The sequence below is a fragment of the Carassius gibelio genome, chromosome A11, assembly GCF_023724105.1.
Source record: "Carassius gibelio isolate Cgi1373 ecotype wild population from Czech Republic chromosome A11, carGib1.2-hapl.c, whole genome shotgun sequence".
Lineage (NCBI taxonomy): Eukaryota > Metazoa > Chordata > Actinopteri > Cypriniformes > Cyprinidae > Carassius > Carassius gibelio.
The window spans coordinates 10,328,164-10,353,434 of record NC_068381.1 but is presented as its reverse complement, the minus strand read 5'-3'; the positions used below and the strand labels follow the sequence as shown (position 1 = coordinate 10,353,434).

Here is a 25,271-nt window from a genome sequence, read left to right as displayed (position 1 = left end):
GAAATGTTTTCTGTACGTTGAACTTTTTGGCTAGATTGACTTTGAAGGGGCCAAGCCATTAAATCAAAAGTGAATCCATATCAAAATGCTAAAATGTAGACAGGATTTTTCTGTCAGGGGCCACACTTAAATATAATCAGACGATGGCCGGGCTTTAGCCAGAGATGAGATGCAGGTGACTGATACAGTATAATGACACTATGCTGGACAGGGAGATATATAGATGACACACTCACTGGAATTATCCTCTCACTGTCAGGTCTAAGCAAGAAGAGATGGCTATTACTGTCACTGCTCGAGTAATTACCCTTTTCTAACAGACACTTAAACAAGCAGGTCTCATTTGGTTAGTTCTTAACACCATGAAAAGTTTTTTTTTTTAGACAAGGAGTGAATGGATTGAAAAGGATGGGCTTTCAAAACTTTTAATACTTTGACTCGCGGGCAGTGCGCGCATGAATAAAACTCATTTATGGTTCAAAATCTGTTTGATTTCTTGTTTGCCCTGTGGCCGCTGCGTCATTCCAAAATTTGAATAATGTGATTTTGATTATGAAGCGATGAGATTGTTTTGCAAGCGGCGGCGGCGAACAGGGCATGAATGGAATGTGCGTGTTCAAGGGGGTTTGTGAGAAATGATTTAGAGAAATGAGAGTGCTCATGTCCTCCATTGCAATGCTGATCTAATGATTACCAATGAAAAAGTATTGCTTTAGGCACGTGAATAAATAGCCCCATTACCACTCACTTGTACTCACAGCAAACGATGCATGCGAAAAGATCAATGAGTTGAAAGGGCTGGAGTGCATGACATGTGACTATTGCAAGCACTGCATTAGGACAGAGTTCATAGGAAAAGGAAATTAAGTTTGATGCAGTTAAACTAGATTTGCATTTCCTGGAGCAAATGCCATCGCTTGTATGGCAGCATAGGATTGTGTTATAATTTAAAGAAACTCTTTAAGGGCTTCGGGTCTCTGTAAATGAAACTGTCACACACCTGGACTCATTTAATGTGTTTTTGCCCGTGACCCAGTTTCTGTCTTTCCGTGTTTGATTAGTTCCCAGGTGTGTCCATTATCTTCCTCATGTGTTCCATGTCCCTGTTAATTTCATGATTCCATCCACCTGTGTTTCCCCAATTATCTGTTGTTCATAAGCCGTGTCCCTTCAGTTCTGTTTTGTCGGGTCTTCTCACTTGTGCTCACTTGTGACCACTTGCTACTTACGTGTGTCTACCTCTGTGCTCCATGTTGGATATCCCCTATGTTGGATATATTAAAAGCCTTATTCCGTTTATCCTCGACTCCGTATTCCTTCAGGCAGCGTAAATCCGTGACAGAAGACCCGACCAGAAAGAGAAAGTAGAAAACTGCGTCTTTCCCTCCGTTTTGCTTCCGTTTTTTCTCAGTCTTTTTGTTTTGCTTTTGTTTTTTCACAGTCTTTTCTTTTCTTAGTGTCTATGGATCCCCTCTATCGTCCCGAATTCCTCATCCTCCTGCTGAAGCAGGAAGGACGTTCTCTCGAGGACCATACCAGACAGTTTTCCCTATTAGCTAATGCCACCAGCTACCCGGACGGCGCGCTCTGCACCTTCTACAACACCAGCCTGAACTCCAAATGCAGAGCGTTGTCGTCCGAAGATGGTCCTCGAGAGGATTTCGCCGCATACGTGGAGTGGACTCTGGCGAGAAATGGGTCACCTCTCACCGTCTGCCCCATAGAGGACCTCGCCAGCCCCACTCCCGACCCAGAGACCAGCCAGCCACCATCACGCCGCACGGAGCCAGAGCCCACCGCAGCCGCAGAGCCCGAGCCATCCACTGACAGGGAGCCGGAACTCGAGAGCGCGACTGACCAGGTGTGTGAGCCGGCAACACCGTGCATCGTGGGAGTCCTCGTGGAGATCGAGGGCGTGGAGGAAAGCCCTGCCCACACTCCTGCGACTGAGGGTGAGCTGTATACAGTCTCTGAAGGTCATAAGGAGCAAGCTCTGGATCTGATGGACTGGTCTATGGAGGTAATCCCTAATTTTCCTGTTTCCCCGCTGGTTCCGTCCAGCCCTGATTCCCCTGTATACCCTCTCAGTCTCCCACTCCTACCTCCTCCAGTCATTTCCTCTGCTCCATTTCCGCTGGTTCCGCCCAGCCCTGAGTTTTCTGTTTCTCCGCTGGTTACGCCCAGCCCTGAGTTTTCTGTTTCTCCGCTGGTTACGCCCAGCCCTGAGTTTTCTGTTTCTCCGCTGGTTACGCCCAGCCCTGAGTTTTCTGTTTCTCCGCTGGTTACGCCCAGCCTTGAGTTTTCTGTTTCTCCGCTGGTTCCGCCCAGCCCTGAGTTTCCTGTATCTCCGCTGGCTCCGCCCAGCTCTGAATCTTCTGTTTCTCCGCTGGTTCCGCCCAGCTCTGAGTTTTCTGTTTCTCCGCTGGTTCCGCTCAGCTCTGAATCTTCTGTGTCTCCGCTGGTTCCGCCCAGCTCTGAATCTTCTGTGTCTCCGCTGGTTCCGCCCAGCTCTGAATCTTCTGTGTCTCCGCTGGTTCCGCCCAGCTCTGAATCTTCTGTGTCTCCGCTGGTTCCGCCCAGCTCTGAATCTTCTGTGTCTCCGCTGGTTCCGCCCAGCCATGAATCTTCTGTGTCTCCGCTGGTTCCGCCCAGCCATGATTTTTCTGTTTCACCGCTGGTTCCGCCCAGCCCTGAATCATCTGTGTCTCCGCTGGTTCCACCCAGCCCTGAATCTTCTGTGTCTCCTGTATTCCCTCCCAGCCTCCCTCTCCCGCCTCCTCCCAAACCTGCTGGTCCCTCTACTCCTCTTTCGCTGGTTCCGTCCAGTCCTGATCCTCCTGTCCTTCCTCCCATCCTTCTCCTCTCTCCTCCTCCTAGACCAGCCAGTTCCTCGTCATCCCTGTTGGTGCCAGCCAGTCCCGCAGCTCACCCTCAGTCCACGCCATCGGGGCGCGGTGGTTCGCCGCTGGACTGCCAGTCTCCAGCTCCGCCTTGGCGTGTTAAGGCCCTGTCTCCGCCTCCAGCCTCCGAGCCCTGGACTCCTCCTCGGTCCTTCGACCCAGCGGCTCCGCCTTGGCTCTTAGCTCCCTCGTCTCCACCGTGGCCTGTCATCCCACCTGCTCCACCGGGCTCCCTCGTCCCTCCGGCTCCACCTTGGTCAGTCGTCGACCATCCGCCGCCTCGGGACTCCACTCCTCTGGTTCCACCTCGTCACTCCATCCCTCCGGCTCTGTCAGGCTCCTCCTTCCCTCCAGTTCCACCTCCATCCTCGGTCACTCCGGCTCCACAGCGGTCTGCCAGGACCCCGCCTCTGCCTTGGTCGCCTGAGCCTTCAGCTCCACCTAGGCCCTCCGGATCCTCGACGTCACCCTGGCTCTGCGGCTGTGCTGCTCCATCTTGGGCTCCTCACCCACCGGTGCAGTCTCCGCCTGTCGGCCCCCTGGTGTCGTCGACCCTTCCTTCACCATGGCTCCTCCCGCCGTCGACCCCACCTTGGATCTCCGTCCTGGCTGGTCTCTGGTGGACCATCTGGCTCCTCCTGCTCCTGTCTCCTCCCTGGCTCCTTCCTCCGTCGTCTCCTCCCTGGCTCCTCCTTCTGTGGTCCCTGTCTGCTGGCCCCCTCCTGGAAGTCCATCCTCCACCGGAACCTCCTCCCAAGTTCCCACCTACGCCTCCCCCTGTTGTTTCTACGGTGCGAGGACGCACCTACCGGGAGGGGGGAGTACTGTCACACACCTGGACTCATTTAATGTGTTTTTGCCCGTGACCCAGTTTCTGTCTTTCCGTGTTTGATTAGTTCCCAGGTGTGTCCATTATCTTCCTCATGTGTTCCATGTCCCTGTTAATTTCATGATTCCATCCACCTGTGTTTCCCCAATTATCTGTTGTTCATAAGCCGTGTCCCTTCAGTTCTGTTTTGTCGGGTCTTCTCACTTGTGCTCACTTGTGACCACTTGCTACTTACATGTGTCTACCTCTGTGCTCCATGTTGGATATCCTCTATGTTGGATATATTAAAAGCCTTATTCCGTTTATCCTCGACTCCGTATTCCTTCAGGCAGCGTAAATCCGTGACAGAAACGCTGCAGTAGATGCTATTGTCATGACACTCAGTGGACTTGTTTTTGGTCAGCTGAGGAAAAATCAACTCAAGACAGCCTAGAAAAGATTGAACAATTGCAACTCAATATGCAAATAGATGTGCAAGAGAAGACCGACCAGAATTCAAAATAGAAGCCCAAAATAGAAAATGTAACATCAGGGATGTGCGTCATTCAGAATTGAAATGAGATTGTCTTTCAATTTTCAATCAATTCCTGAACAGAGAAAATCAGGATGCAGGGTTGCAATTTGAAATTGAATATAATGCAGTTAAATATAATTTCAATAAATAAAATTCACTGGAATTTCAAAAAGACAGCTGGATAGATAGACGGACAGAATGATAGACAATGATAGAACTATATATACTGTATATGGAAAGATAGAATGATAAATAGAATAACAGATAACAATATAATGATAGATAGAACAATATATAGACAGATTAATAGATAGAATGACAGAATGACAGACAGAGAGATAGATAGATAGATAGACAGACAGACAGACAGACAGACAGAACAACTGATAGACAGATGCATGAACAGATAGATAACAATAGATAGAGCCAAACAAATGCCTTAACAGTATTTCTGAGTAGTAACAATACTTGCAACACCGTAAAAATTCTGTATTTATCATTGACACAATATTGTTCTCTATTTATTTCAAAGACCGTTTTCTATGGTTGGTAGCACTTAAAAAATCCCTGCAGCTTTTGCACAAGGAGCATAACTCATCCGTACCTGGAAAAGGCTGCAATGCAGCTAAAGCTAATGTGGACCTGAAGCTGTGAGTGAAACTGGGGGAGTAGCCCGGTGCTGCAGCCTTAATTCTCTTTGCGTATTCTGTCCTCTTTGACATCACATTCCCTCTCTCTCCCCTGCCCCCTACTGGCCTTCTGCTCTCATTATAACCTCACCAAGCCCTATAGGGAGGACATGTTGTCATAACTCTGTGGATCAGGACTGTGTTTTGGTCTCTTTGTTGTGGCTCCCTCCCACCAATCACTGGCTCGAAGCCCCACGGACACTGCCATTTAACACAGACAGTGAGGGATGTGTAACACATGGCGGCGCGAGGCATGGAGGGGGAATGCGATAGTGTTGACACTGACAGTGCATGTCAGCACTAACCCCTTAGCACCGCTGTGATGTCTAATTGATTTCCTCACTCTTTAAGCAGATGCAATTACAGCCCTCATTGTACGGAGACAAGGGAGATGGTGTCCGGAGGCTTTATTACTTACATAATACTGCGAGGCATATCTAAAAAAAATTGCCGCCTGGTGAAGTCAGTGTTCACTAGAATGTCTATAGACTCAAACTAAAATCATGCTGGATGAAACTCAACGTAACCAAGCCTCAAAAAGAGAAAAACATTTCCACACTGAATGGCACTTGAGCAAGGATATTCACCTCACAGTGTCACTTCTAGAGAAGTCGCTGAGTCAAGTTGTCTGACAGAGCATTCGTTTTCCATTTGAATTAATACATTTTCCCTAAGGTCCAGTTATTATGTGAACAAAACTTTTAGTGCAAAACAGTTAATTACCCATGAATATTTTCCACTCTTCGCTCAAAGCTAATTAAGCGTCAGCTGTGGTTGTCTTTAAAGCCAATATGACACAGTTTCTGCCAGTCTCGTGTTAATCTTGAGTACCGATAGAGTAGTATTGCAACCTTCATATCTCTGAAGAGTCTTTAGTTTTATCAGATTTATAAAAGACGGACACAGCTGTACCACTTCTATCTGAAAAAATCAAGCTCCTGGAGGTGTGGTGTGGGCAGAGATAAAGAGTCACGACCACCCACAGCTTTTTCAAAAACCAATCGTTTGCAAGCTGTGACACTGACAATTAAAACAGGGACAAAAACTGTATTGACATAAATGTACTATGGCTGATGAAGCACATTGATGAGTGTGCTCTTGCTCTGGTTGATGTGTGCACACGCTCATCCGAGGGAAGTGCCCATACAAGGAATTATACCCTTTGTGATGAAATGAAAGGAGTGTATTTAGCACAGAAATACTCTGTTATGCACCCAACACAAACACACACAAATAATATAAACTCACACATTTCTACACATACAGGTATACATGGAAAAAAGATAAATGTGACTTTTTTTCTGCACAATTCTTTTCCCCCCACAATTTAGCCACGCAATTGCAAGATGTAAATTCAGAATTGTGAGAAGGTTTACCTCACACAATTCATTTTTTGGTCTATTTCAGGCGGGAAATATAAAAGAAAAATAGCTTACAGTACCTTTAAAACCCTTTCCATTTCTTCTAGAAACTATGGGAATGAGCGAGTAACATTGCCAGCGGTCTTAGTCACCTTGCTCCCCTCTGTCTGCAGACTTTGTATGGCTCAGCATTCTAATCAGACCCTGAGGGCACAGCAAAAAAAAAAAAAAAAAAACCTGAGCAGCTCTGCTGGTCTAGAACTTGATTTCCTCACCCTACCTTAGAAATTAGTCATCTTCGTGCTTCTGCTAACCTGAGAACATAAGCTACAAATATAAATGTCACTCTGTATAACAGTGCCCCAAGAAGTTCTACATCTACACCTGAACCTTTTTGTCCCACTTTTCTCATTTATCAAAAGCAGCCATTGTTGAATATATCAATGTGAAGACCACTTATTGCTCTTGTCAGAGCTGGTTGCTAATAATAAATGTCAATTGCTTTGTGTGTATCTCGCAGGATATTTGTGATGATCCCCCTCCCTTCAGTTCTGGTTCATGTAAAACTGATTCAGTGCAGCCTCCCTCTCCCCAAAAGTGATCAATCTTGGGGCCACCAAAAATGCTAGCATGGTACATGATTTATAAAATTTTACGCCTTATTTATTGCATGATCAACTCGCCTTCCAGAAACACCTTTTGAGGAGACTGCAGTGGGAGGGAAAAATTTACTGAAGTGTCATTTGCAATGTTCAAGGGTGGCCTTTCTTTGAAAGGCAAGAAAACCAAAAGGAAACTAGTCTTCTTGAAAATGTCATGGCCTCTGAGGAACCGTCAGAAAATTTCAAGATCCGGGCCGTCATGCTGGTCATGGTGATAATGCAAATATCAAAATGTCTGATCATCATCCGACACTGGCTCTGGCATATTTTTTCAAGCACGTTTTTTAGGTTTGAATTCTGGGAATGAAATTCCCCAGAACAAAGCAGCCTGAAGAGTTTCTGCAGTCAAATTCATGGTGAGATAGAGCCATAGGGTTTAATTAAAATAAGATATTAAACACATCCTGTCTCTTTTACCACAGAGTAGGAACTCTGCACCAACACAGACTCAGTGCAGAAAGTGAGGGCTGATCAGTTAAATCAATAGGAGACCTCTAAGCCTGTGTGTGAATCACAGTATCAAGCTTGTTGCTGTCAATCCAATATAATGACATAGAGCAGACAGAGCAGCACACACATGTGGGTGGAGGTTGTGCTGACACTGGTCTCCTTATTTTATCTTTCTAGTTATGAAATCAACTGTAGGATGCAGCTCTGATTTACAAACTGTTGTGCATAAACATTAAAACAGCTTTAGTCAGAGAATGAGCAAACCATCTGTCCTAATTCTTGATTTAAAATGAGTGCAAATTTATCTTTTGTCCTCCCACTTGTCACTGTAAATTACTCATGCTAAATTCCATTAGAAAATAAATCTGCTTTGAAAAAGCAAAAACAGTGCGGCAATAGCATGCAAGTCATTAAATGTCATGACTGAAATTATGGCACTAATTTTAATCTAGAAATATAAGAACCACTTTGTCAGTAAAATTATATTTTCTTTGCATTATTATTATTATTTTTTTATTATATTCATACACACAAATACACACACACAAATAAATGACTTATGCTTATTTGCTTATTTCATTTATTTAAACAATGATTATCTATCTATCTATTCACATTTTTATGATATATGATTAAATATATATACATACTTTTTCACATTTAACTAATATTTCAACTAATGACCTCAACAACTCTGATTAGGATGGCAAGCATTTTACTTTACATAAATAGCAGACTTGAGGGGCCCTTGTGAATAAGTCCTGCCGCTTTAATGTTTATCTTCAGATAGCATCAAGGTAAGCCTGGAATTGATTTCATTTCCTCTGAGACATTAGATTATTGGACATAAGGTCAAGTACAGTGGGATTACATAACCCAGTCTGAAAATCAATAGGATCAGAAACATTTGAAATGAACTCATTTAAAGTAATATCAAGCTTGTATAATCAGTGACCTTGGCATTTCACTTTTCCCGAGTATTAATTAAGACCAGACCCAGTGAGGTTAATTGACTTGGGGCTAACATGACTTTCAGAATATTTTCATTTGATAGATAATGTGTGGAGACAATCCTCTCTGGCAGATATTAGATTCATGTAATGCACTATATCGTAAAAGGCACCTGGTTAAGGTTTCTTGTGGCACAGACTGCATTACACAATACAGCAGGGGCGGTGAGCTAATGCCATCTTTCACATTAACAACCACATGCTCTACACAGGGAAATTTTTTTTAACACCAGTGCAATTTACAAATCTACATCTGCCTTGCAACATAGACCATCTGCATCAGAATACAAATCATTCAATTTCTTTGACCAAAAGAGACCATCCATCAAGGAAAGTGTAATTTAATAACATTAGGTTAAAAAGATATTGGACACAAGGAGTATTCAAGGGAAATGTTTATGTTTGGCCTGTTGATTCAGAAAATGGGGATTACTGTGCACTTTTCCAATGCTACATTGAACAGGCATGCCAAATGGATTACTTCTGCTCCTGAAACAAGCTTTACAAAAGTAAATGCTTTCAAGTAGTACTAAAAAACGGTGTAATTACTTGGAGACTGAAACTGCCGTATGTAAAAGACTTGTTGTCCTGTTACACAAGCGTCAGGCAACAGCGTCCAGTTCAATTCAACCACACGTGAAGCTTTTTTAAATAAATAAATACAAATCAAGTGTCAGATTATAAAAGCTTCAAGCAAAGGCTAACATTTGTGTTGAACTCAAATCTCCATATGGAGCAGTACATGTGAACACTGATCAGCATAAATGTGCAAATTCGGTTTAAGGGTTTTGTTCCTGGCAGGCTTTGTAATATAAAAAAAAATCCTTATCCTTTAATGTTCCTTGTGTTTTGTGTTTGTTTTGCATCGCTTGTCTGCATAGACATTTCATAATCTCTCATTTACAGAGATGGGTCCCCCGGGACAAATGTCACCCCGCCTGAAATATGTAGCTGAAGGAGAAATTGTGTGAGACATTCAGCACCCCACGGGCTGGAGGAATAACAGCGAGGCTAACCGAAACAGTCATAACACATCCTGAAGTATGCAGCGGCTGAAAATAAAATTACTAAAGCGTGCAAGCATGCACATACTGCTCATCCTATCAGCTCTAAAACGCTTTCCAGAGAATCAAGCCTGAAGGGATTTCATACCTGCTGCGATTGCCCATTCCATTCCACTCAGCTCCCCCTTCCACCCACCATCACAGCAGGTGCAAGATTCTCCACTTGTATGGAAACCAATGAGGAACTGTGGTTCGGAGGACAGGCTGTATTTCAAACTTCCACAATGGATTTGCTCACAAACAACAGGAAAGTTAAAACGTCCCCAAACAAGACTGCAGATGTGATATCATTTATGAAATATTAATGAAATGTGCATTAACAAGATAAGCTGAGTGTCCGTTCTCTGTCGACCTCTTTTAAATGAGCTAGGACTGATGAGAAATTAAAATATTTCAGTATTTTAATAAATCAGTGAGAGAGGAATCTGCACAGCCATTGAGCAACACACCTGTAAAATCATATGCTCTGGCAGTGAGTTTTCTATGCACTAAATGCTTTTATGTTTACGTCATGTGAAGGATGATCATCTGTACCAAAAGAAATGCATTCATTTATTCAGCAAAAAAGCATTAAATGGATCAAATATGACAGAAAATACATTTGTATCAAAGTATGAAATTTTCAAATGACTACTGTTCTTTTGAACTTTCAATTCATAAAATAAAAGATATATCCACTGTACTGTTTTTGTAATGCACTTTCTTGCAGGTAAAACACTTTACCCCTTCGTGAAGAAGTCAATAGTCATCTTGTTAAGACAGCGTCAGCATCAGTGATGTTAATGCTAACCTCACACCTAGTGGCTTAGCTAAATCAGATAAAACAAGACATCCGTCTCCTACGTGTTTGCATATCATGCGCATTCAGCAGCAGGGACAGAACTCTGATATATCCTCAAATTACGAATTGATTAAATTTAATATTCTTTCAGCTACCAATATGAGCACAGAACTATCAACACATTTTAATAGGTTTAAAAAATACAACCAACCCTCAAAACCAGAATGTAAAATGCAAATCAAATCCTACTGGTCCTGATGGAATGATTTAATTCTGAAGGTTTTCACAAATGACACACTCTTTTTATATATATATATATAAAGATTCAGTGCAATCAGACAAAGCCAAGTGCCATTTGACAAACTCAGCGAGCATCTGATAGCCATTGAGGAAACAGTTTTCACATGAAAGTTTTATCAATGTGAAGCACTTCACAAAATCACTCTGAGATAAAGTGGCTCGCCATGCATCGAGGTGCCCCGGGACTGCCTGAATGGGCGCCTCAAACAGATTGTGACTGGCAGAAATCAATCTGCAGGGAAGGTAATTCCGGCACCGCTTCTCCTCAGGCACAAAAAAACATAGACAACATGCCGATTTTGAATTCCACAGAGGTTCACGGAGGAAAACTGCTGCTTTGGCCAGGGATTTAAAATTCAGATGTAGTCCTTTTTGTATGGAGCCAGAAGAGTCTCAATAAAGATAAATGCACACACTACAGTCACATATGCACACATAGGATTCATACATGCACACACATAATTCATAAATACACACACAGGATACACAAATGCACACAAAATTCACAAATGCACACACAAAATTTAAAAAGCACAGAAGATTCACAAATGCATACAAAATTCAGAAATGCACACAAAATTCAGAAATACACACACAATTTAGAAATGCAAACAACATTTACAAATGCACTCAAGATTCACAAATGCACAGGACAAGATTCAGAAATGTATTTCTGATGCACACACACATATATCTTGATTTACAAACTGCTTGCGGTCTGTGAACTTCACTGCATTTGTGTGTGAATTTTGAGACTCCCTTGACTTGGCTTGACACACAAATGCCTTTTTTTAAACAGGGAATGATCTGCAACCAATCAGATATCTCCCTTGTTTTAGCCAATCACAAGAATGCACCCCACGTGGGGATTGTTTACTTATAAGCCAATCAGCGAACGACTCACTTTCCTCACGCAGCGAACGACTCACTTTCCTCAGCGAACGACTCACTTACCTCACACAGCCAGCGACCCACTTTGCACAGCGAACGACTCACTTTCCTCACGAGTCACGCAGCGAACGACTCACTTTCCTCACGAGTCACGCAGCGAACGACTCACTTTCCTCACCCAGCGAGCGACTCACTTTCCTCACGAGTCACGCAGCGAACGACTCACTTTCCTCACCCAGCGAGCGACTCACTTTCCTCAGCGAACGATTCACTTTCCTCACGAGTCACGCAGCGAACGACTCACTTTCCTCACCCAGCGAGCGACTCACTTTCCTCAGCGAACGATTCACTTTCCTCACGAGTCACGCAGCGAACGACTCACTTTCCTCACCCAGCGAGCGACTCACTTTCCTCAGCGAACGATTCACTTTCCTCAAGCAGCGAAGTTGAGCGAACGATTCACTTTCCTCACGCAGCGATCAACTCACTTTCCTAAGCGAACGACAGCCGGAGACCCACTTTTCGCAGCCAGAGAGCCACTTTCCTCTCGCAGCGGACCACTGACTCTCTCTTCATGTAGGGACTGAATATTATAATTAAAGTGACTTCTATATTGCATCCAAAAGAATATTTAGATATATTTAAATATTCAAAAAGGTTTAAACATTTTTTTTTTTACTTTCATTAACATATATCAATAAAATGAAATAATTGCCTATTGCAAATTTATGAATCCATGGTTAACTTTTTTTTCTGCAGTCACTGGGCTATATGTATTGAGACATTTTTAAATTTATATTTAGTAAAAAATAATAAAAAATAAACCTGAATTGTAATCTAAACATCTGTATTTTCATACAATTTAATACAATTGCTGTGTGAACACGTTCATGTGATTGGCTTATAAGTAAACAATCCCCCCACATGGGGTGCATTCTTGTGATTGGCTAAAAGAAGGGAGATATCTGATTGGTTGCAGATCATTCCCTGTTTAAAAAAAAGCATTTGTGTGTCGAGCCAAGTCAGGGGAGTCTCAAAATTCACACACAAATGCAGTGAAGTTCACAGACCGCAAGCAGTTTGTGAATCAAGATATATGTGTGTGTGCATCAGAAATACATTTCTGAATCTTGTCCTGTGCATTTGTGAATCTTGTCCTGTGCATTTGTGAATCTTGAGTGCATTTGTAAATGTTGTTTGCATTTCTGAATTGTGTGTGTATTTCTGATTTTTGTGTGCATTTCTGAATTTTGTATGCATTTGTGAATCTTCTGTGCTTTTTAAATTTTGTGTGTGCATTTGTGAATTTTGTGTGCATTTGTGCATCTTGTGTGTGTATTTATGAATCATGTGTGTGCATCTATGAATCCTGTGTGTGCATATGTGAATGTAGTGTGTGCATTTATCTTTATTGAGACTCTTCTGGCTCCATATTTTTGCCACCAGTCTGAATTTAAAACACAGCTGGCACAGAAATTTAGGATGAGGAATGTAGGAACGGCACGTGAGAAAAAAGTCTAAAGAAGAGAGAAGGATCAGATGAAACCTAACAAGGGCCAGAGCGAATAAACAAGAGACTTGAATTGTTTGTCACCATTTCTGGACAAAGAGCACAAGCTGAGTGTAGAAGATGCCTTTCATAAATTATTCACACTCAAAATCTTCATGGATGCAACACCACAGGAACATCGTGGGGAACAAACAGATGAAAAGCATTTGTCAAATGGTCGGAAATTGCTGAAGCCGAAACCCATTATCTATAGCACACTAAAAGCAATAATAATAAAGAGAGACCAGCTTTTGAATACAAACTAGGACCAGAGCTTAATAAGTCCATTTAATGAAACCCATATGCATGTTTCTGATGTTCTTGGGTTAACGCAGTCTTTGAGCTGACCGAATGAAGTAATGTTAAAACCACTGGACGGGAATAATGGTTCGGATCGCAAATGTTCTTTAGCATTTCCAGCTGAGTAGGGTTAAAGCATACTAAAAACAGAGCTATTTTTGCAAGTCTCAGTAGACATTTATTTAACTGATGTAGCTGTCACAACTGCCACATGAGGTGTATCAAAATTTCACATATTCCACAGCACATACTTTATAATAGAGCGGCCAAGCCTCACTGCATTCAATCAGATATTGAGTGTTCAACAGATTAATTATTTTGAAGAGAAAAAGAAGGTATTGTTTGCAGAATGTAGATAAGCCAAGGAAAAGGCAAAACAACCAAACTCATAAGCAACTGATAAGCAATGTTCGCTTAATAACAGAAGGAATAATTGGAACTGCACGACTGAACTGGAAATAATGTAAATTTAAGAACACAAATGTTGTTACCGCCTCCTCTTTTGGTGGAATAAGCTGTGCTGATATTCAGAAAAACAAAGTTATATACAAGAGTTCAATACATTAACAAGTTCATAGTAAATAATTTACATTTTAGCCTAAGCATTGCCAATTAATTTGACTGTTTTTGCTTCACCAATGAAAATGTTTCCAAACAAAGCTACATCAAGAACAGCTGCAAATCTGACTAACAGCGGTGTTTGATTCCTAAATTAATCAACGAATCGACTGAGTGAATGATTCAGTGACTCACTCATGAAGAAATTTGTTTCATTCATTAATGAATCGGTTGTTTTGAACGATTCTGTAGAGTCAATGAATCAGAGATTCACTTAACTTTTTTCATTCCTGAATAAAGCTGCATTTCTGAAAAGAACCGGTTGAACAATATGATTCACTAATAAAGACAGTCACTTGCTTCCACCTACTGGTTTTATCATGAAACAACACATGCCAAAGTTTTTACTCTACTCGAGGAGAATACTCTGAAAAGCTAAAATATAAGATCATTTTGATTAGTTTTTGGTCTTTGTTATTTCACTGTTTGATACCTTTATTATTATTCTAAAATACAATATACTGTATGTCTCTATGTCTAAAATGTGAACATAGCCTATGTCTATATTTGCTTTAATTAATATCAAATTAAATCCCTCGGGTGATGAATGCAGTACCAAAATGTGTTTCATATAGAGTGTTCTACTTCTAAAACGTTTGGGGCGAAAAAGTAAAAAATCTGTAGAAAGGTATTTTGACTCCCAAACAAATCAGTTAATGATGGCCTCTGCTCTTTTCAGAGTGACCCAACTGACAGAATCAGCATTAAAGGCAAGTCAGTCTATTTCTGGACAAGACTGACATTAGATGAAAGCCTTCCAATCATTTCTGTATACGGGCTGTTCTCCAGATCTCTGCTCTATTCCCACATCACAATGTAATTAGCTTTTTTACACTTCAAACAACAGTACGATACATACAGGCCTCTGGCAGCCCGTCTGTTTCGCGGTAATGGCTGTGAACACCTGACATTTAATAAGCTGAAATCTGACCACAAACAATGCAGATCTGCTGAATATCAAAGCACAGAAATTATTTCACAGGGACCTTATTTCTTGCTTGAAAATACCTCTTAAAAATGTCTTATTTTGTTATTAATCTAGCTATTATTTGTTTTAATTGGCATGTTGTTCCTTTATTTCATAGTACTGGCCTCAAGATAACTTTTAACATTTATCTTTTGCAATAACAGTAATGAAACACTTAACTACTAAAAAAGTGCATGGTTTAATCAACATGATTTGTACGTATTCACAAAGATTTGTCTATTTGTCTTTATGGTTAATTACAGTGTGTTTCAGGATAAATAACTTCACATTAATAAAACTTTATGCAGTGCACAGTTTATCTACTGAGACATTTATTTCATGACATAATGCATTACATTATCATTTGAAGCTGGGTCCATATGGCTCAATAGATTTGTTGTTGTTGTTTCAGTTCTTAGTTCCCCTGCTGCCTTGCATAAATCTCAAAAGCATTACTTAAAATTAAATGCAAGTGGTCTACACTGTCACCTTCAACTAGCAATTGCATTCATCTTTGACTCTGTGTTAGATCTATTTGTTTTTGTACTGAATTTTTTTCTGAAAAGTCTTAAGATTCACACAAGAGCTCTCAAAATCCATTAAAGTCTAGGAGAGTTAAGATGCAATGATAGCTTGAGAGTCTTCCACACCAGCCCACAAATACTGTGATACCTATTTACTTCTGTACTCAAATGTTGAGTCATTGTCAGATTCCCTTTATATACTCTACCTGACTGTCTATTTAGTATTACTGTATTAATGTCTTATAACACACTAATAAACACACAATACAAACACACACACACACACAAACACAGACACACACCTAGTGTGCTGTATATATAGCACACTACCGTTCAAAAGTTTGTTCTACAATATTTATAACTAAAAAAGTTGGTAAGATATCTTTTACAGAAATTAAGACTTGTAATTGAGCAAGGATGCATTAAATTGATCAAAAGTGACAGTGCAGTGGTGCACAAATAAATGCTGTTCATCAAAGAATCCTGAAAAATAGTATCACAGTTTCTAAAATAAAGTAGCATAACTGTTTTCAACATTGTTAAAACCAGCATATTAGAAATCAGCCAATTCACCAAAAAATCACCATATTAGAATGATTTCTGAAGGACCATGTGACACTGAAGACTGAGTAATGATGTTGAAAATTAAGCTTTGCATCGCAGGAATAAATCACACTTTTAAATAAATTACAATATTTAACAATGCTAATTACAGTAATAATAACATATTCAATAAAATAATATTGTAAAAAAAATTGTAACAATGTAATTATATTGCCCATGATTACTGTTTTCGCTGTATTTTTGATCAAATATGGAGCCTTAGTGATTTATATCAAAACACACACACACACACACACACACAAACATCTAAAAAACAGATTTTTAAAGGGTAGTGTATGTAAATGTAACAACTTGAAAAGACTCAGTCAAGTAAGCGTTCATCTTGAAATATACTAGCAATATGAAATGTTTTTGTTACGCTTTACAGTAAGGTTCTATTTGTTGATATTATTTAACCTGAACTAAAATAATTTCTAAAGCTAAATGCATGTATTAATGCATTACTAAAATCAATAAATGTATCTGTTAATATAATTTAATTGACCTGAGCTAACATGAACTAACAAAACAATCTAACTATCTAACATAAACTAAAATTGTTTATAACAAAAATATTGCTTATTGTTAGTAATTTTGAGTTAATTAATTCATTAACTAACATTAACTTAGTGTATGTGAAAACCTGAAAAGACTTATATATCTGATAAATGTTGCCTGAGACATTTTCTGCACAATGGTTTGCATTACTGATTCTATTAAACAGTAAAGAGTACTGTAAATCTTACACACTAAAGCCAAGAAACAGTCTAGACTCTAGTGGGTGCAACTCAAACCACACTGATCAATACCTCAATCTTTGAAAGCATTTAATCACGACGCCTCAGTCGGCATTCACTCCACTCAAGTTTGATTGGTCAATAAGTAATTAAAGACATGATTCTGCCAAAAATCTGTATTATAATGGAATAAAAGAGCTCCTTCGCAGATTACAAGCATATGAAATTGCATTTCCAGGCCGTAAAAAGCATCTAGCTTAAAAGCCATCATCAACTTATACTTTGCAAAGGACAAAAGTGAGATCATGCCTTTCATGTTATCAGATTGGTTTTTCTATGTGATTTACATTCTGTTCAGGATCAATTCATGTAGCCAGCTACATTGTCTATCCTCTCAAGATCTTGTTTGTTATGCTACGCATACAGACTTCTGACCTAGACATAACTAGTCTGGACATGAAGTTCAACAATGTTTAGAGAAAAAAAATGACATCAGTATAATTAGTCCATGGTTCCATAATTGGTTGGATACAAGTGGGGCAGTATGAGCTGTCAACCAATCAACACTTCCGTATTGGTCCCTCTGACACTCTTTGAAATCATGTTGCCCCTGCATGCAAACAGGATACATTTTGTCGCATCACACACACACATCCACATCCACAACCTATCAAAATGCATTTGATTAATCCCTCCCCTCTAGCTAGCAACACATACATAATTCATCTGTGCAAATGACAAATGAAGCAATCAATTCCTGGAGCACGTTCAAAGAGAAACATTGGAAATTCTATCCAAATTAATTTTCTACCTATATCAATCTGCTCAACGATATTCAATATGCTAAAACTTCTCCAGATGATCTTTCACAATGGATCGGAGGCCTCAACGGTGTGTAACAAATAAACTCAAAGAGACAACAAATTAGAGGTAAAGTGAGCACTGATTACTAACAAATCTGATTAAAATATAGATCACAGACAATCATGCAATTCTACACTGAGGCTGCATGTAAAATAAAACTGTCAAATAAAAAACACTTAAACTGTGTTATGGCAACCCTGTAATCCTGAAATATGATTATATAAGATTCTTACTTTTTTTAAATAATTATATAATCAAGTAAACCAAAGTTAGTTCAGTGTTCATCTTGAAATATTACTACTAGCAATATGAAATTTATTTGGTTACACTTTACAGTAAGTTTTCATTTGTTGACATTAGTAAGCATGAACTAACATTAAAAAAAAATTCTAAATCATTTATTAATCATAGGTAATTTCAACATTTTTTAATACATTATTAAAATCAAAAGTTGTATCTGTTAATATAATTTAATCGACCCTAATGCTGTGTTCACACCAAACGCGAATAGAGCGTCAAATTCGCGTCTACCGCGTCTAGTTTGCCGCTTGACCATTTTGAGATCATTCGCTTCATTCGCGCGAGTAATTCGCTTCATTCGCGCGTGGAATTAACTTCACCACAGACGCGAATTCGCGTCATGGGGGGGCTTCTGCCAGCTGAGTTCACGCAGCATTTTCAACCGCCATTTTTATTCGGATAATTTTCAAAATATTACTGTTACTGTGTCATGAAATGTAGTTTTAAAAGTATTTCAGGCGAGAATGTAGTTGTTTTAAACTCAGATATGCGGTTTATTTATAATGACAGCGTCTATTTAAAAATATGTGTTTCGCCGATCTCGGAGATGAGCTCCATGCAACCAGCGGGAGCTCCATCATCATGTATCCGCCGAGAGCAGCCTCGGCTCGGCTTGACCTTCTGACATTTGCCGCTGACTCTGATGTCTCTTTAGTGGTTCAAGATAAAATATAATTCGTTTGGGGTAAAATGAAACGTTTCTTATCAATTGGCCTTTATTCAATTTATCTATTAATATGTTTTTTATATACATATATGTCCTTTTTATTCCTGTCTCTATAGAAATATGAACTTTTGTCATATAGCTCCGGTTGACTGCTCACTGACAACATCAGTCGTTCCTCCTTGTTGAATGAGTGGAGAAGGGTATTCCTGCACAACCGGAGGCTGCAGGAACATACTGTTGAATGAGTGACTCCTAGCAGGCTGCTGATTGGTTAACGCGGCGCGAATTGACGCCAAAGTTCAAATTTTTAAACTCGGGCGGCAGACGCGAATTCGCGTCAAACGCTCAATGCACAAAAAGCACCTTCGCGCTTAACGCGCGTTTCGCGCGAAACGCCCTATTCGCGCGTCAATTCGCGTCATTCGCGCGAACTAGACGCGCGAATGAGGCGAATTCGCGTCTTCCGCGCCGCGCTTAACGCCCCATTCGCGCCGCGAGACCTCCAGACGCGCGTAAACGCGCCTTTGCATTGACTTAACATTGAAATCATTCGCGCCAGACGCTCTATTCGCGTTTGGTGTGAACACAGCATAAGATAACATGAACAAATTTATATTTTTTATTAATTGACAAACAAAAATGTATAAATATTGTAACAAAAATGTTGCTCATTGTTAGTTATTGTGAGATATACATTTATAGTTAATTCATGTTACCATTTATTCTTACATTTACTTTATAAAAATCATTACATCATTTGCATATAAATATCAGTTGTCAATCTATATCTCCAAATAACATTTGACGAATAACATTGGATAGCCACATTTAAATTTGCTTCGGTCTACTTTATGTTAATCTTAAAATATTACTAACAACACAAAAAGTATTCTTATCTTTACTTTATAAAAATAATAAAAAATTATACTTCACCTTGCTAATGAAGTATAAACTATCAGTCAGATGACAGAAGATATGTAACATTAGCTTTTTCAGTAAAGTTTTGACCATGCTGATCATTTAGGGGCCTTGGAAATTTGCTGTACTTAATAAGATACATTGGGCTGTATAGGGTTAATGTTTAACATATACAAAATAGGCTCAATTTTTTTTTGTGTAGAGATGTGTGTGTGTGTTATGTAATTGTAAGTGCTTCTGGAAAAAAACAACACTCCTCATTTCCTAATGACACCAGTGTTGATAAGAGCAATTAATGATGAAGAGCATGGCACACAGAAGCACCTCACCTGCATCGTGCCCTAATTTCCTGAAAAATATCCAGTAGCAAAGGTTCTAGAGTGGATCCTGACCAAGTGATTTCATAGTTCCTGAGGACAAAACTCAGGACGGCTTTCAAGAGAACAATTAGGCTTAAGGTGTGCTCTGTAAAGTTGAAATGCGCTTGGATGGAGGCTCAGGGACTATGATGCCCAAATTACCTGACAGTGGAGAAAGTGGTCTGACAACGAGCAATTTATTTTGGATTTAGCTAGAGTGTTGTGCTGATGTTGACTGGAGACCTTGGTGCATTTTCCTTCACACATCTCCTCCAAGCATACTGGAAATGTGCCTGACATTCAGCCACGATTATGAGCCTGTCTATATAGTCTTGCACTGGAGTGCTTGTCCATTATCGCTTTGAATTGAAGTGTAATGGTGTTCAAGGGCAGTCCTAATGCACACTAGGCTCTGCAAAATGTGTGGAGTGCTTCCCAGCCAACTCAGGAAGAGAGAGAGAGAGAGAGAGAGAGAGAGAGAAACTCAGGAAAGAAGCAAACTCTCAGTCAGGTCAGATGCTGTCACTGTTTTAGACTCTGAACCTATAGACATTTGTATGTTTATTATGTAGCCAGTGAATCCCCTCAGGCTTTAACTGGCACTGCTGGTATAATAAAAACAGGCAGATGAAAAAGTTTCTGTGGTGCATTATTCATCTGGGATTTCTCTTCAGCCCTAGACTCATATATAGGATTAACATTTACAAACACAATCTCCCAGGCTCATAATATCAGAGCAATGAAATCATGACTGATTATCCAATGCTGTTGTGCATTACACAAATAAAATGAGGAAACTAGTGCTTTGGTTGCCTTGAGTGCTTTTTATCTTCTCTATAATGTCTGAAACTCCAGTTTGATACTGAAGGATTACTAACATAAAGCTAAAGATGTACAGATAATAATATTGTTTTCCTATAATATTGCAAAGCAGTGAAAATGCACATTTTTGCTATGAAATAAATAGATTCAACGTGGCACAAAATCCATACCAAAACAGCATAAACCCTCAACTCTCTAATCTTTTTCAATGAGAGTCATTTTCACCAGAGTGCGAAACAGCATTTTCATAAGAATATTTCCTGTAACAGTGGAGAGGGTCTCAGAGGTTTAAATAGAGCTGCATGATTATTCAGAATAAAAACAAAATCGTGATATGACTTAAGACAGGTTTATCATTGCCTGGAGAAATCCTTGGCCAAAATAAAAGACAGCCATAAAAATTTGCATTATTACAATATTACACACACACACACACACACACACACACACACACACACACACACACACACACACACACACACACACACACACACACACACACACACACACACACACACACATATATATATATATATATATATATATATATATACATACATACACACCATACACACACACACATTTGTTTATATAATAGATTTTTAGATGTTGGTTTTGAATGAATAATAATAATAGTCATTTTTATAAATAAAAAATGCAATTAGATTTTTTCCCTAAATCTTGCAGCCCTAGATTTAACACATTAACAGCTTTCGAGACCCTAATATCTGTTCATAAATTCACTCTCATCGATCATAAAGTCTCGCACTCCTGCTCTGAAAGAGAAAGCAACTTGGGGCTAACAATCTCTCTGCACAGTTGGCAGGGAGCCGCCCGCAACTGAAGGCGGTGGCCTTTTGCTGAATACTTTCTCCTTAATCAATGACACCGCAAGTAAGAAATATATTCTGAAAAATGGGGACGAGTCATGTTATCAATCAAGTGTATCTGCGTTGTGTCTAATTGATTAGCCGAATACATCACTATGTCTCATCCCCGTGAACATTCATCATTAACAAGGATAAGCGAGAGAGTTACAGCATGAGAATGTGCACAGGGAAAATCAACTGTAAAATCCACCAATCAAACTCAATGTAGCAAGCGCCCAGCGGGTAACTTATTCGGAACATAGTGAATTCTTTTTAACTTTAGCATTCACAGTTTCTAGCCAGAGTGTCTCTATTGTGTAAACAGTTCTGTTAGATGAGAAGGAAAGATTGCAACGTTCAGGAAAGAACTTTGTAAAAAGCCTTTGACAGGCATTGTACTGCAGACAAACATTCCCTCGACATGCATCCTGGGGATGGAAGTAGGAAACAATTAAGTGGATCAGCACAGGGAGACTAGTTTCCATCAACAACAACAGCGAAATCAGGTAGTGGATACTTTTTATCCAACATCCTGAGGCACATGAAATGTTTAGTCCCAAACTAGTCACACAAGCAAGCGCTTCCTTTGATTATTCTTTTTGATTATTCTTTTCCAGGTCAGAAAGTGAATCCAGTTGAATGCTGTATTCATTGTCAAAAAAGGAGAATGTGCTAATGATTTCTGAATGGTGCATGTGAATCACGGGTGAGGCGCAGTAAATTATTAATGCGCCTCTTTCAACAAAGTGACATTCAGTTATTCAAATTATGACATTTAAAAATGCTTTGGTCCTCCTCGACATCGACTTCCCTTGACCCTGTATGCACAAACCTCATTGTGACCCCAAAAGCATTGTTAAAACATCTTCAGCATCACGCAAAGTGAATACAGATAATGGAAGCACTTAAATAGATTACTAGAAATGTGTGAACCACTAGTGGCACCAAACGGAACTGCAGTCTGTTTGTTTGAGAATAACACACATCACCTCGTAGAGGATCACCTAGAGGACATTAGCGGTATTGCAGCAGCCAGTAGGGATAGTTCACTCAAAAATTACCTTTTTTCTTAAAAAAATAGAGATTTTCGATTAATAAGGGTGGATAATCACTTTAATGTTTTTTGATGATTTTGTAATGTTTCTGAAATAAGTCTCATTTGCACATTTATTTGATCACAAAACAGTAAATTATTTTATTTAAAATTATTATTATTATATTTTATTATTATTTATTATAATTTAATATTTAGAATTTTAAATATGATTATAATTTATTTTATTATTAATTTTATTATTTATCAATTTTTATTTTAATATATTTTAAAATGTCATTTTATCCCCCTGTGATAGCAAAGCTGAATTTCATTCTGAAATCATTCTGATCATCATATGCTGATGTGGTGCTTTCAACATTATCTGATTAATGTTGAAAATGTTTTTTTCTGCTTTTTTGTTCTCTCTCAGGATTCTTTGATAAAAAAGTTCAAAAGAGCAAAACAGCATTTATTTGAAATATATGAAATAGTTAAGACATTTATAATGTTACAAAAAACCATACATAGCATAAACTATTGAACGTTAGTAAATATGCTTCCATTGAGGGAAAGAGCACAACAGCAGGTTGGTCCACAAGAGATGTTTTTGTCTCTTTTGTGTTCAGATGATGGGGGAACATCACTAGAAATACTGCAGTCACCTCTGGCCATAAACCAGTTGAAATCTTTCAGTGATTACAGTGTTTTTAGAGTGAGTGTGGACAGCATCTCTATGGACAGGGCCATTAATGGATCCGGGGGTGTAGATGTGTTGTCCTGACTTATTGAAGCCTGTGCAACATTGATGCAATCAGGAGTAAAGTGTCATGCCACAGTGGTCTGCCTAAGGCTAAAGCTCCCTGATTAATGTGCTGAAATTTCTTCATGATATTACCATTGAAAATAATTAGGAATGAGTCATCACAAGCTCAACTGCTGATGTTCCCTCCGAATCTCGACTTCCTCATGAATAACAATCATTTTTCAGCTCCTTCAGAAATGAGAGGGCTGCAGAGACGTCAGATAGGTACAGTATATAATTAATTCCTCAGTGTTAATTGATTGCAGTTTTTGGTCGAATTGCTGTTGTAAAATTACTATCCTTATATGACAAATGATGATACATGTAACATAATATCTCCTCCCTGTCAGTTTATTAGGTGTGAATTTCAATGGACCTGGCCACACAGGATGTACAGTAGAATCGGAATTTGTATAATTATGTATAATTATTTATAATTATGTTCAATGTAAAATGATTGCATCAGTTATCTTGAATATTACACTAATCTTTATTCTGATATGTAGAGTACTTTCAATGCTGAATGTTTAATTAGACATATTTTTCTAAAGTTTAATGCTGTCTATATATTTATATCATCAGTATTTTTATATTGTATAATTATGTTTAATGTAAAATGATTGCATCAATTATTTTGAATATTATACTAATCTTTATTCTGATATGTAGAGTACTTTCAATGCTGAATGTTTAATTAGACATCGTCTAAAGTTTAATACTATCTATATATTAATATCATCAATATTTTTATATTGTATGATCAATAGATAGATCATCTAATCTAATACATTATATAATGTGATAATGTATCTAATATATTTAAAATATTTAAATGAAAGAGTACAGTTAGTTAAGATAATGGTTAGTTTAAATTCAAAATTCAGCAACGGCAATGAAGTATACAAGACATTCAGTTCTCAATGACTCACAACCCTAACTGATTAAAGGTGTTTTTACCTGTGCATCCATGAGCAGGTGTCTCATTAGGGCCATGGATTGGCTCAAAGTATCCCTCTCGGTGGGCAGAAAGGTGTCCTCTTCGTGGCTCATGGCATTGGGTCTGGTCACAATGAAGTGAGCGATCTGGTCGTTCAGGCTGTTCAGAGATTGCACAGCTGGAGAGAACGAATGAAAGACATATCAGAATCAGCACACATACTAATATCATCCTAGCATGTGTTTGATATTTTATTATGGTCAAGTTTACATTATACAGCAACAACCGCCCATATATAACACACTGTTATAACTTCACTGATGGAAAAATTGCCCTGTCATTTATATCAGATAACATTAGGCCATGAGACTCTCAGAGCTGTTATTGCTTTTCTTGAATTGCTCTGGGCAAAAAGAACATAGCCCATAAAAAATAAAGCCAGTGCTGGCATTCCATTCGGACCAAGTGTCAACCATAGGATAGCAATCAAAGGCCTTTTTCACACATACTGCATACGTCTGCAGACTCGCATTGGGCTCGCACTGCAGCTCTTCCAGAAACGTGTGTATACTTGCTGTATATAAAATTATTTATAAAAAATTAAATTGCTGCCTACTGCTCTGTGTGTGTTCACAGTTTGTGTATTCACTAATAACTATCTTGATGTTATTTGTGTATTTTACTTTAATTTTATTACAAGTAGGCCTATAGCATCCCTTAAATAGACCTGGGGTTGCGGCACATGCTAGTGACTGTTGACTTGTACACTGGACGTGTCATTCTGTACTTCTACATCTGCGTTCTCAAATTAAATACAGTGATCCAATTCCAAAACAGTGAATCTAATCACCATTCCGACAAAAGTTCACTCCAAGAATGACCACACTGATGATGATCTTATCACTATAGCACACCCTGAGTACATATGAGATCAATATTTTCTGCTTG

General features: G+C 39.2%; 1 protein-coding gene across 5 annotated transcripts in view; it reads right to left on the bottom strand.

Moving 5' to 3' along the window:
* Window positions 1-25,271, bottom strand: part of LOC128022286 (kazrin) — a 161,715-nt gene that overhangs the window by 109,143 nt on the left and 27,301 nt on the right. For all 5 annotated transcript variants that reach the window (XR_008185895.1, XM_052609664.1, XM_052609663.1 and 2 more), the window contains exon 2: window positions 24,344-24,501. Coding sequence is in view for 4 of the 5 variants with exons in the window: in XM_052609664.1 (XP_052465624.1) it covers window positions 24,344-24,501 (158 nt within the window). In the remaining variant the exon portion in view is untranslated. The remainder of the gene's footprint in view (window positions 1-24,343; window positions 24,502-25,271) is intronic.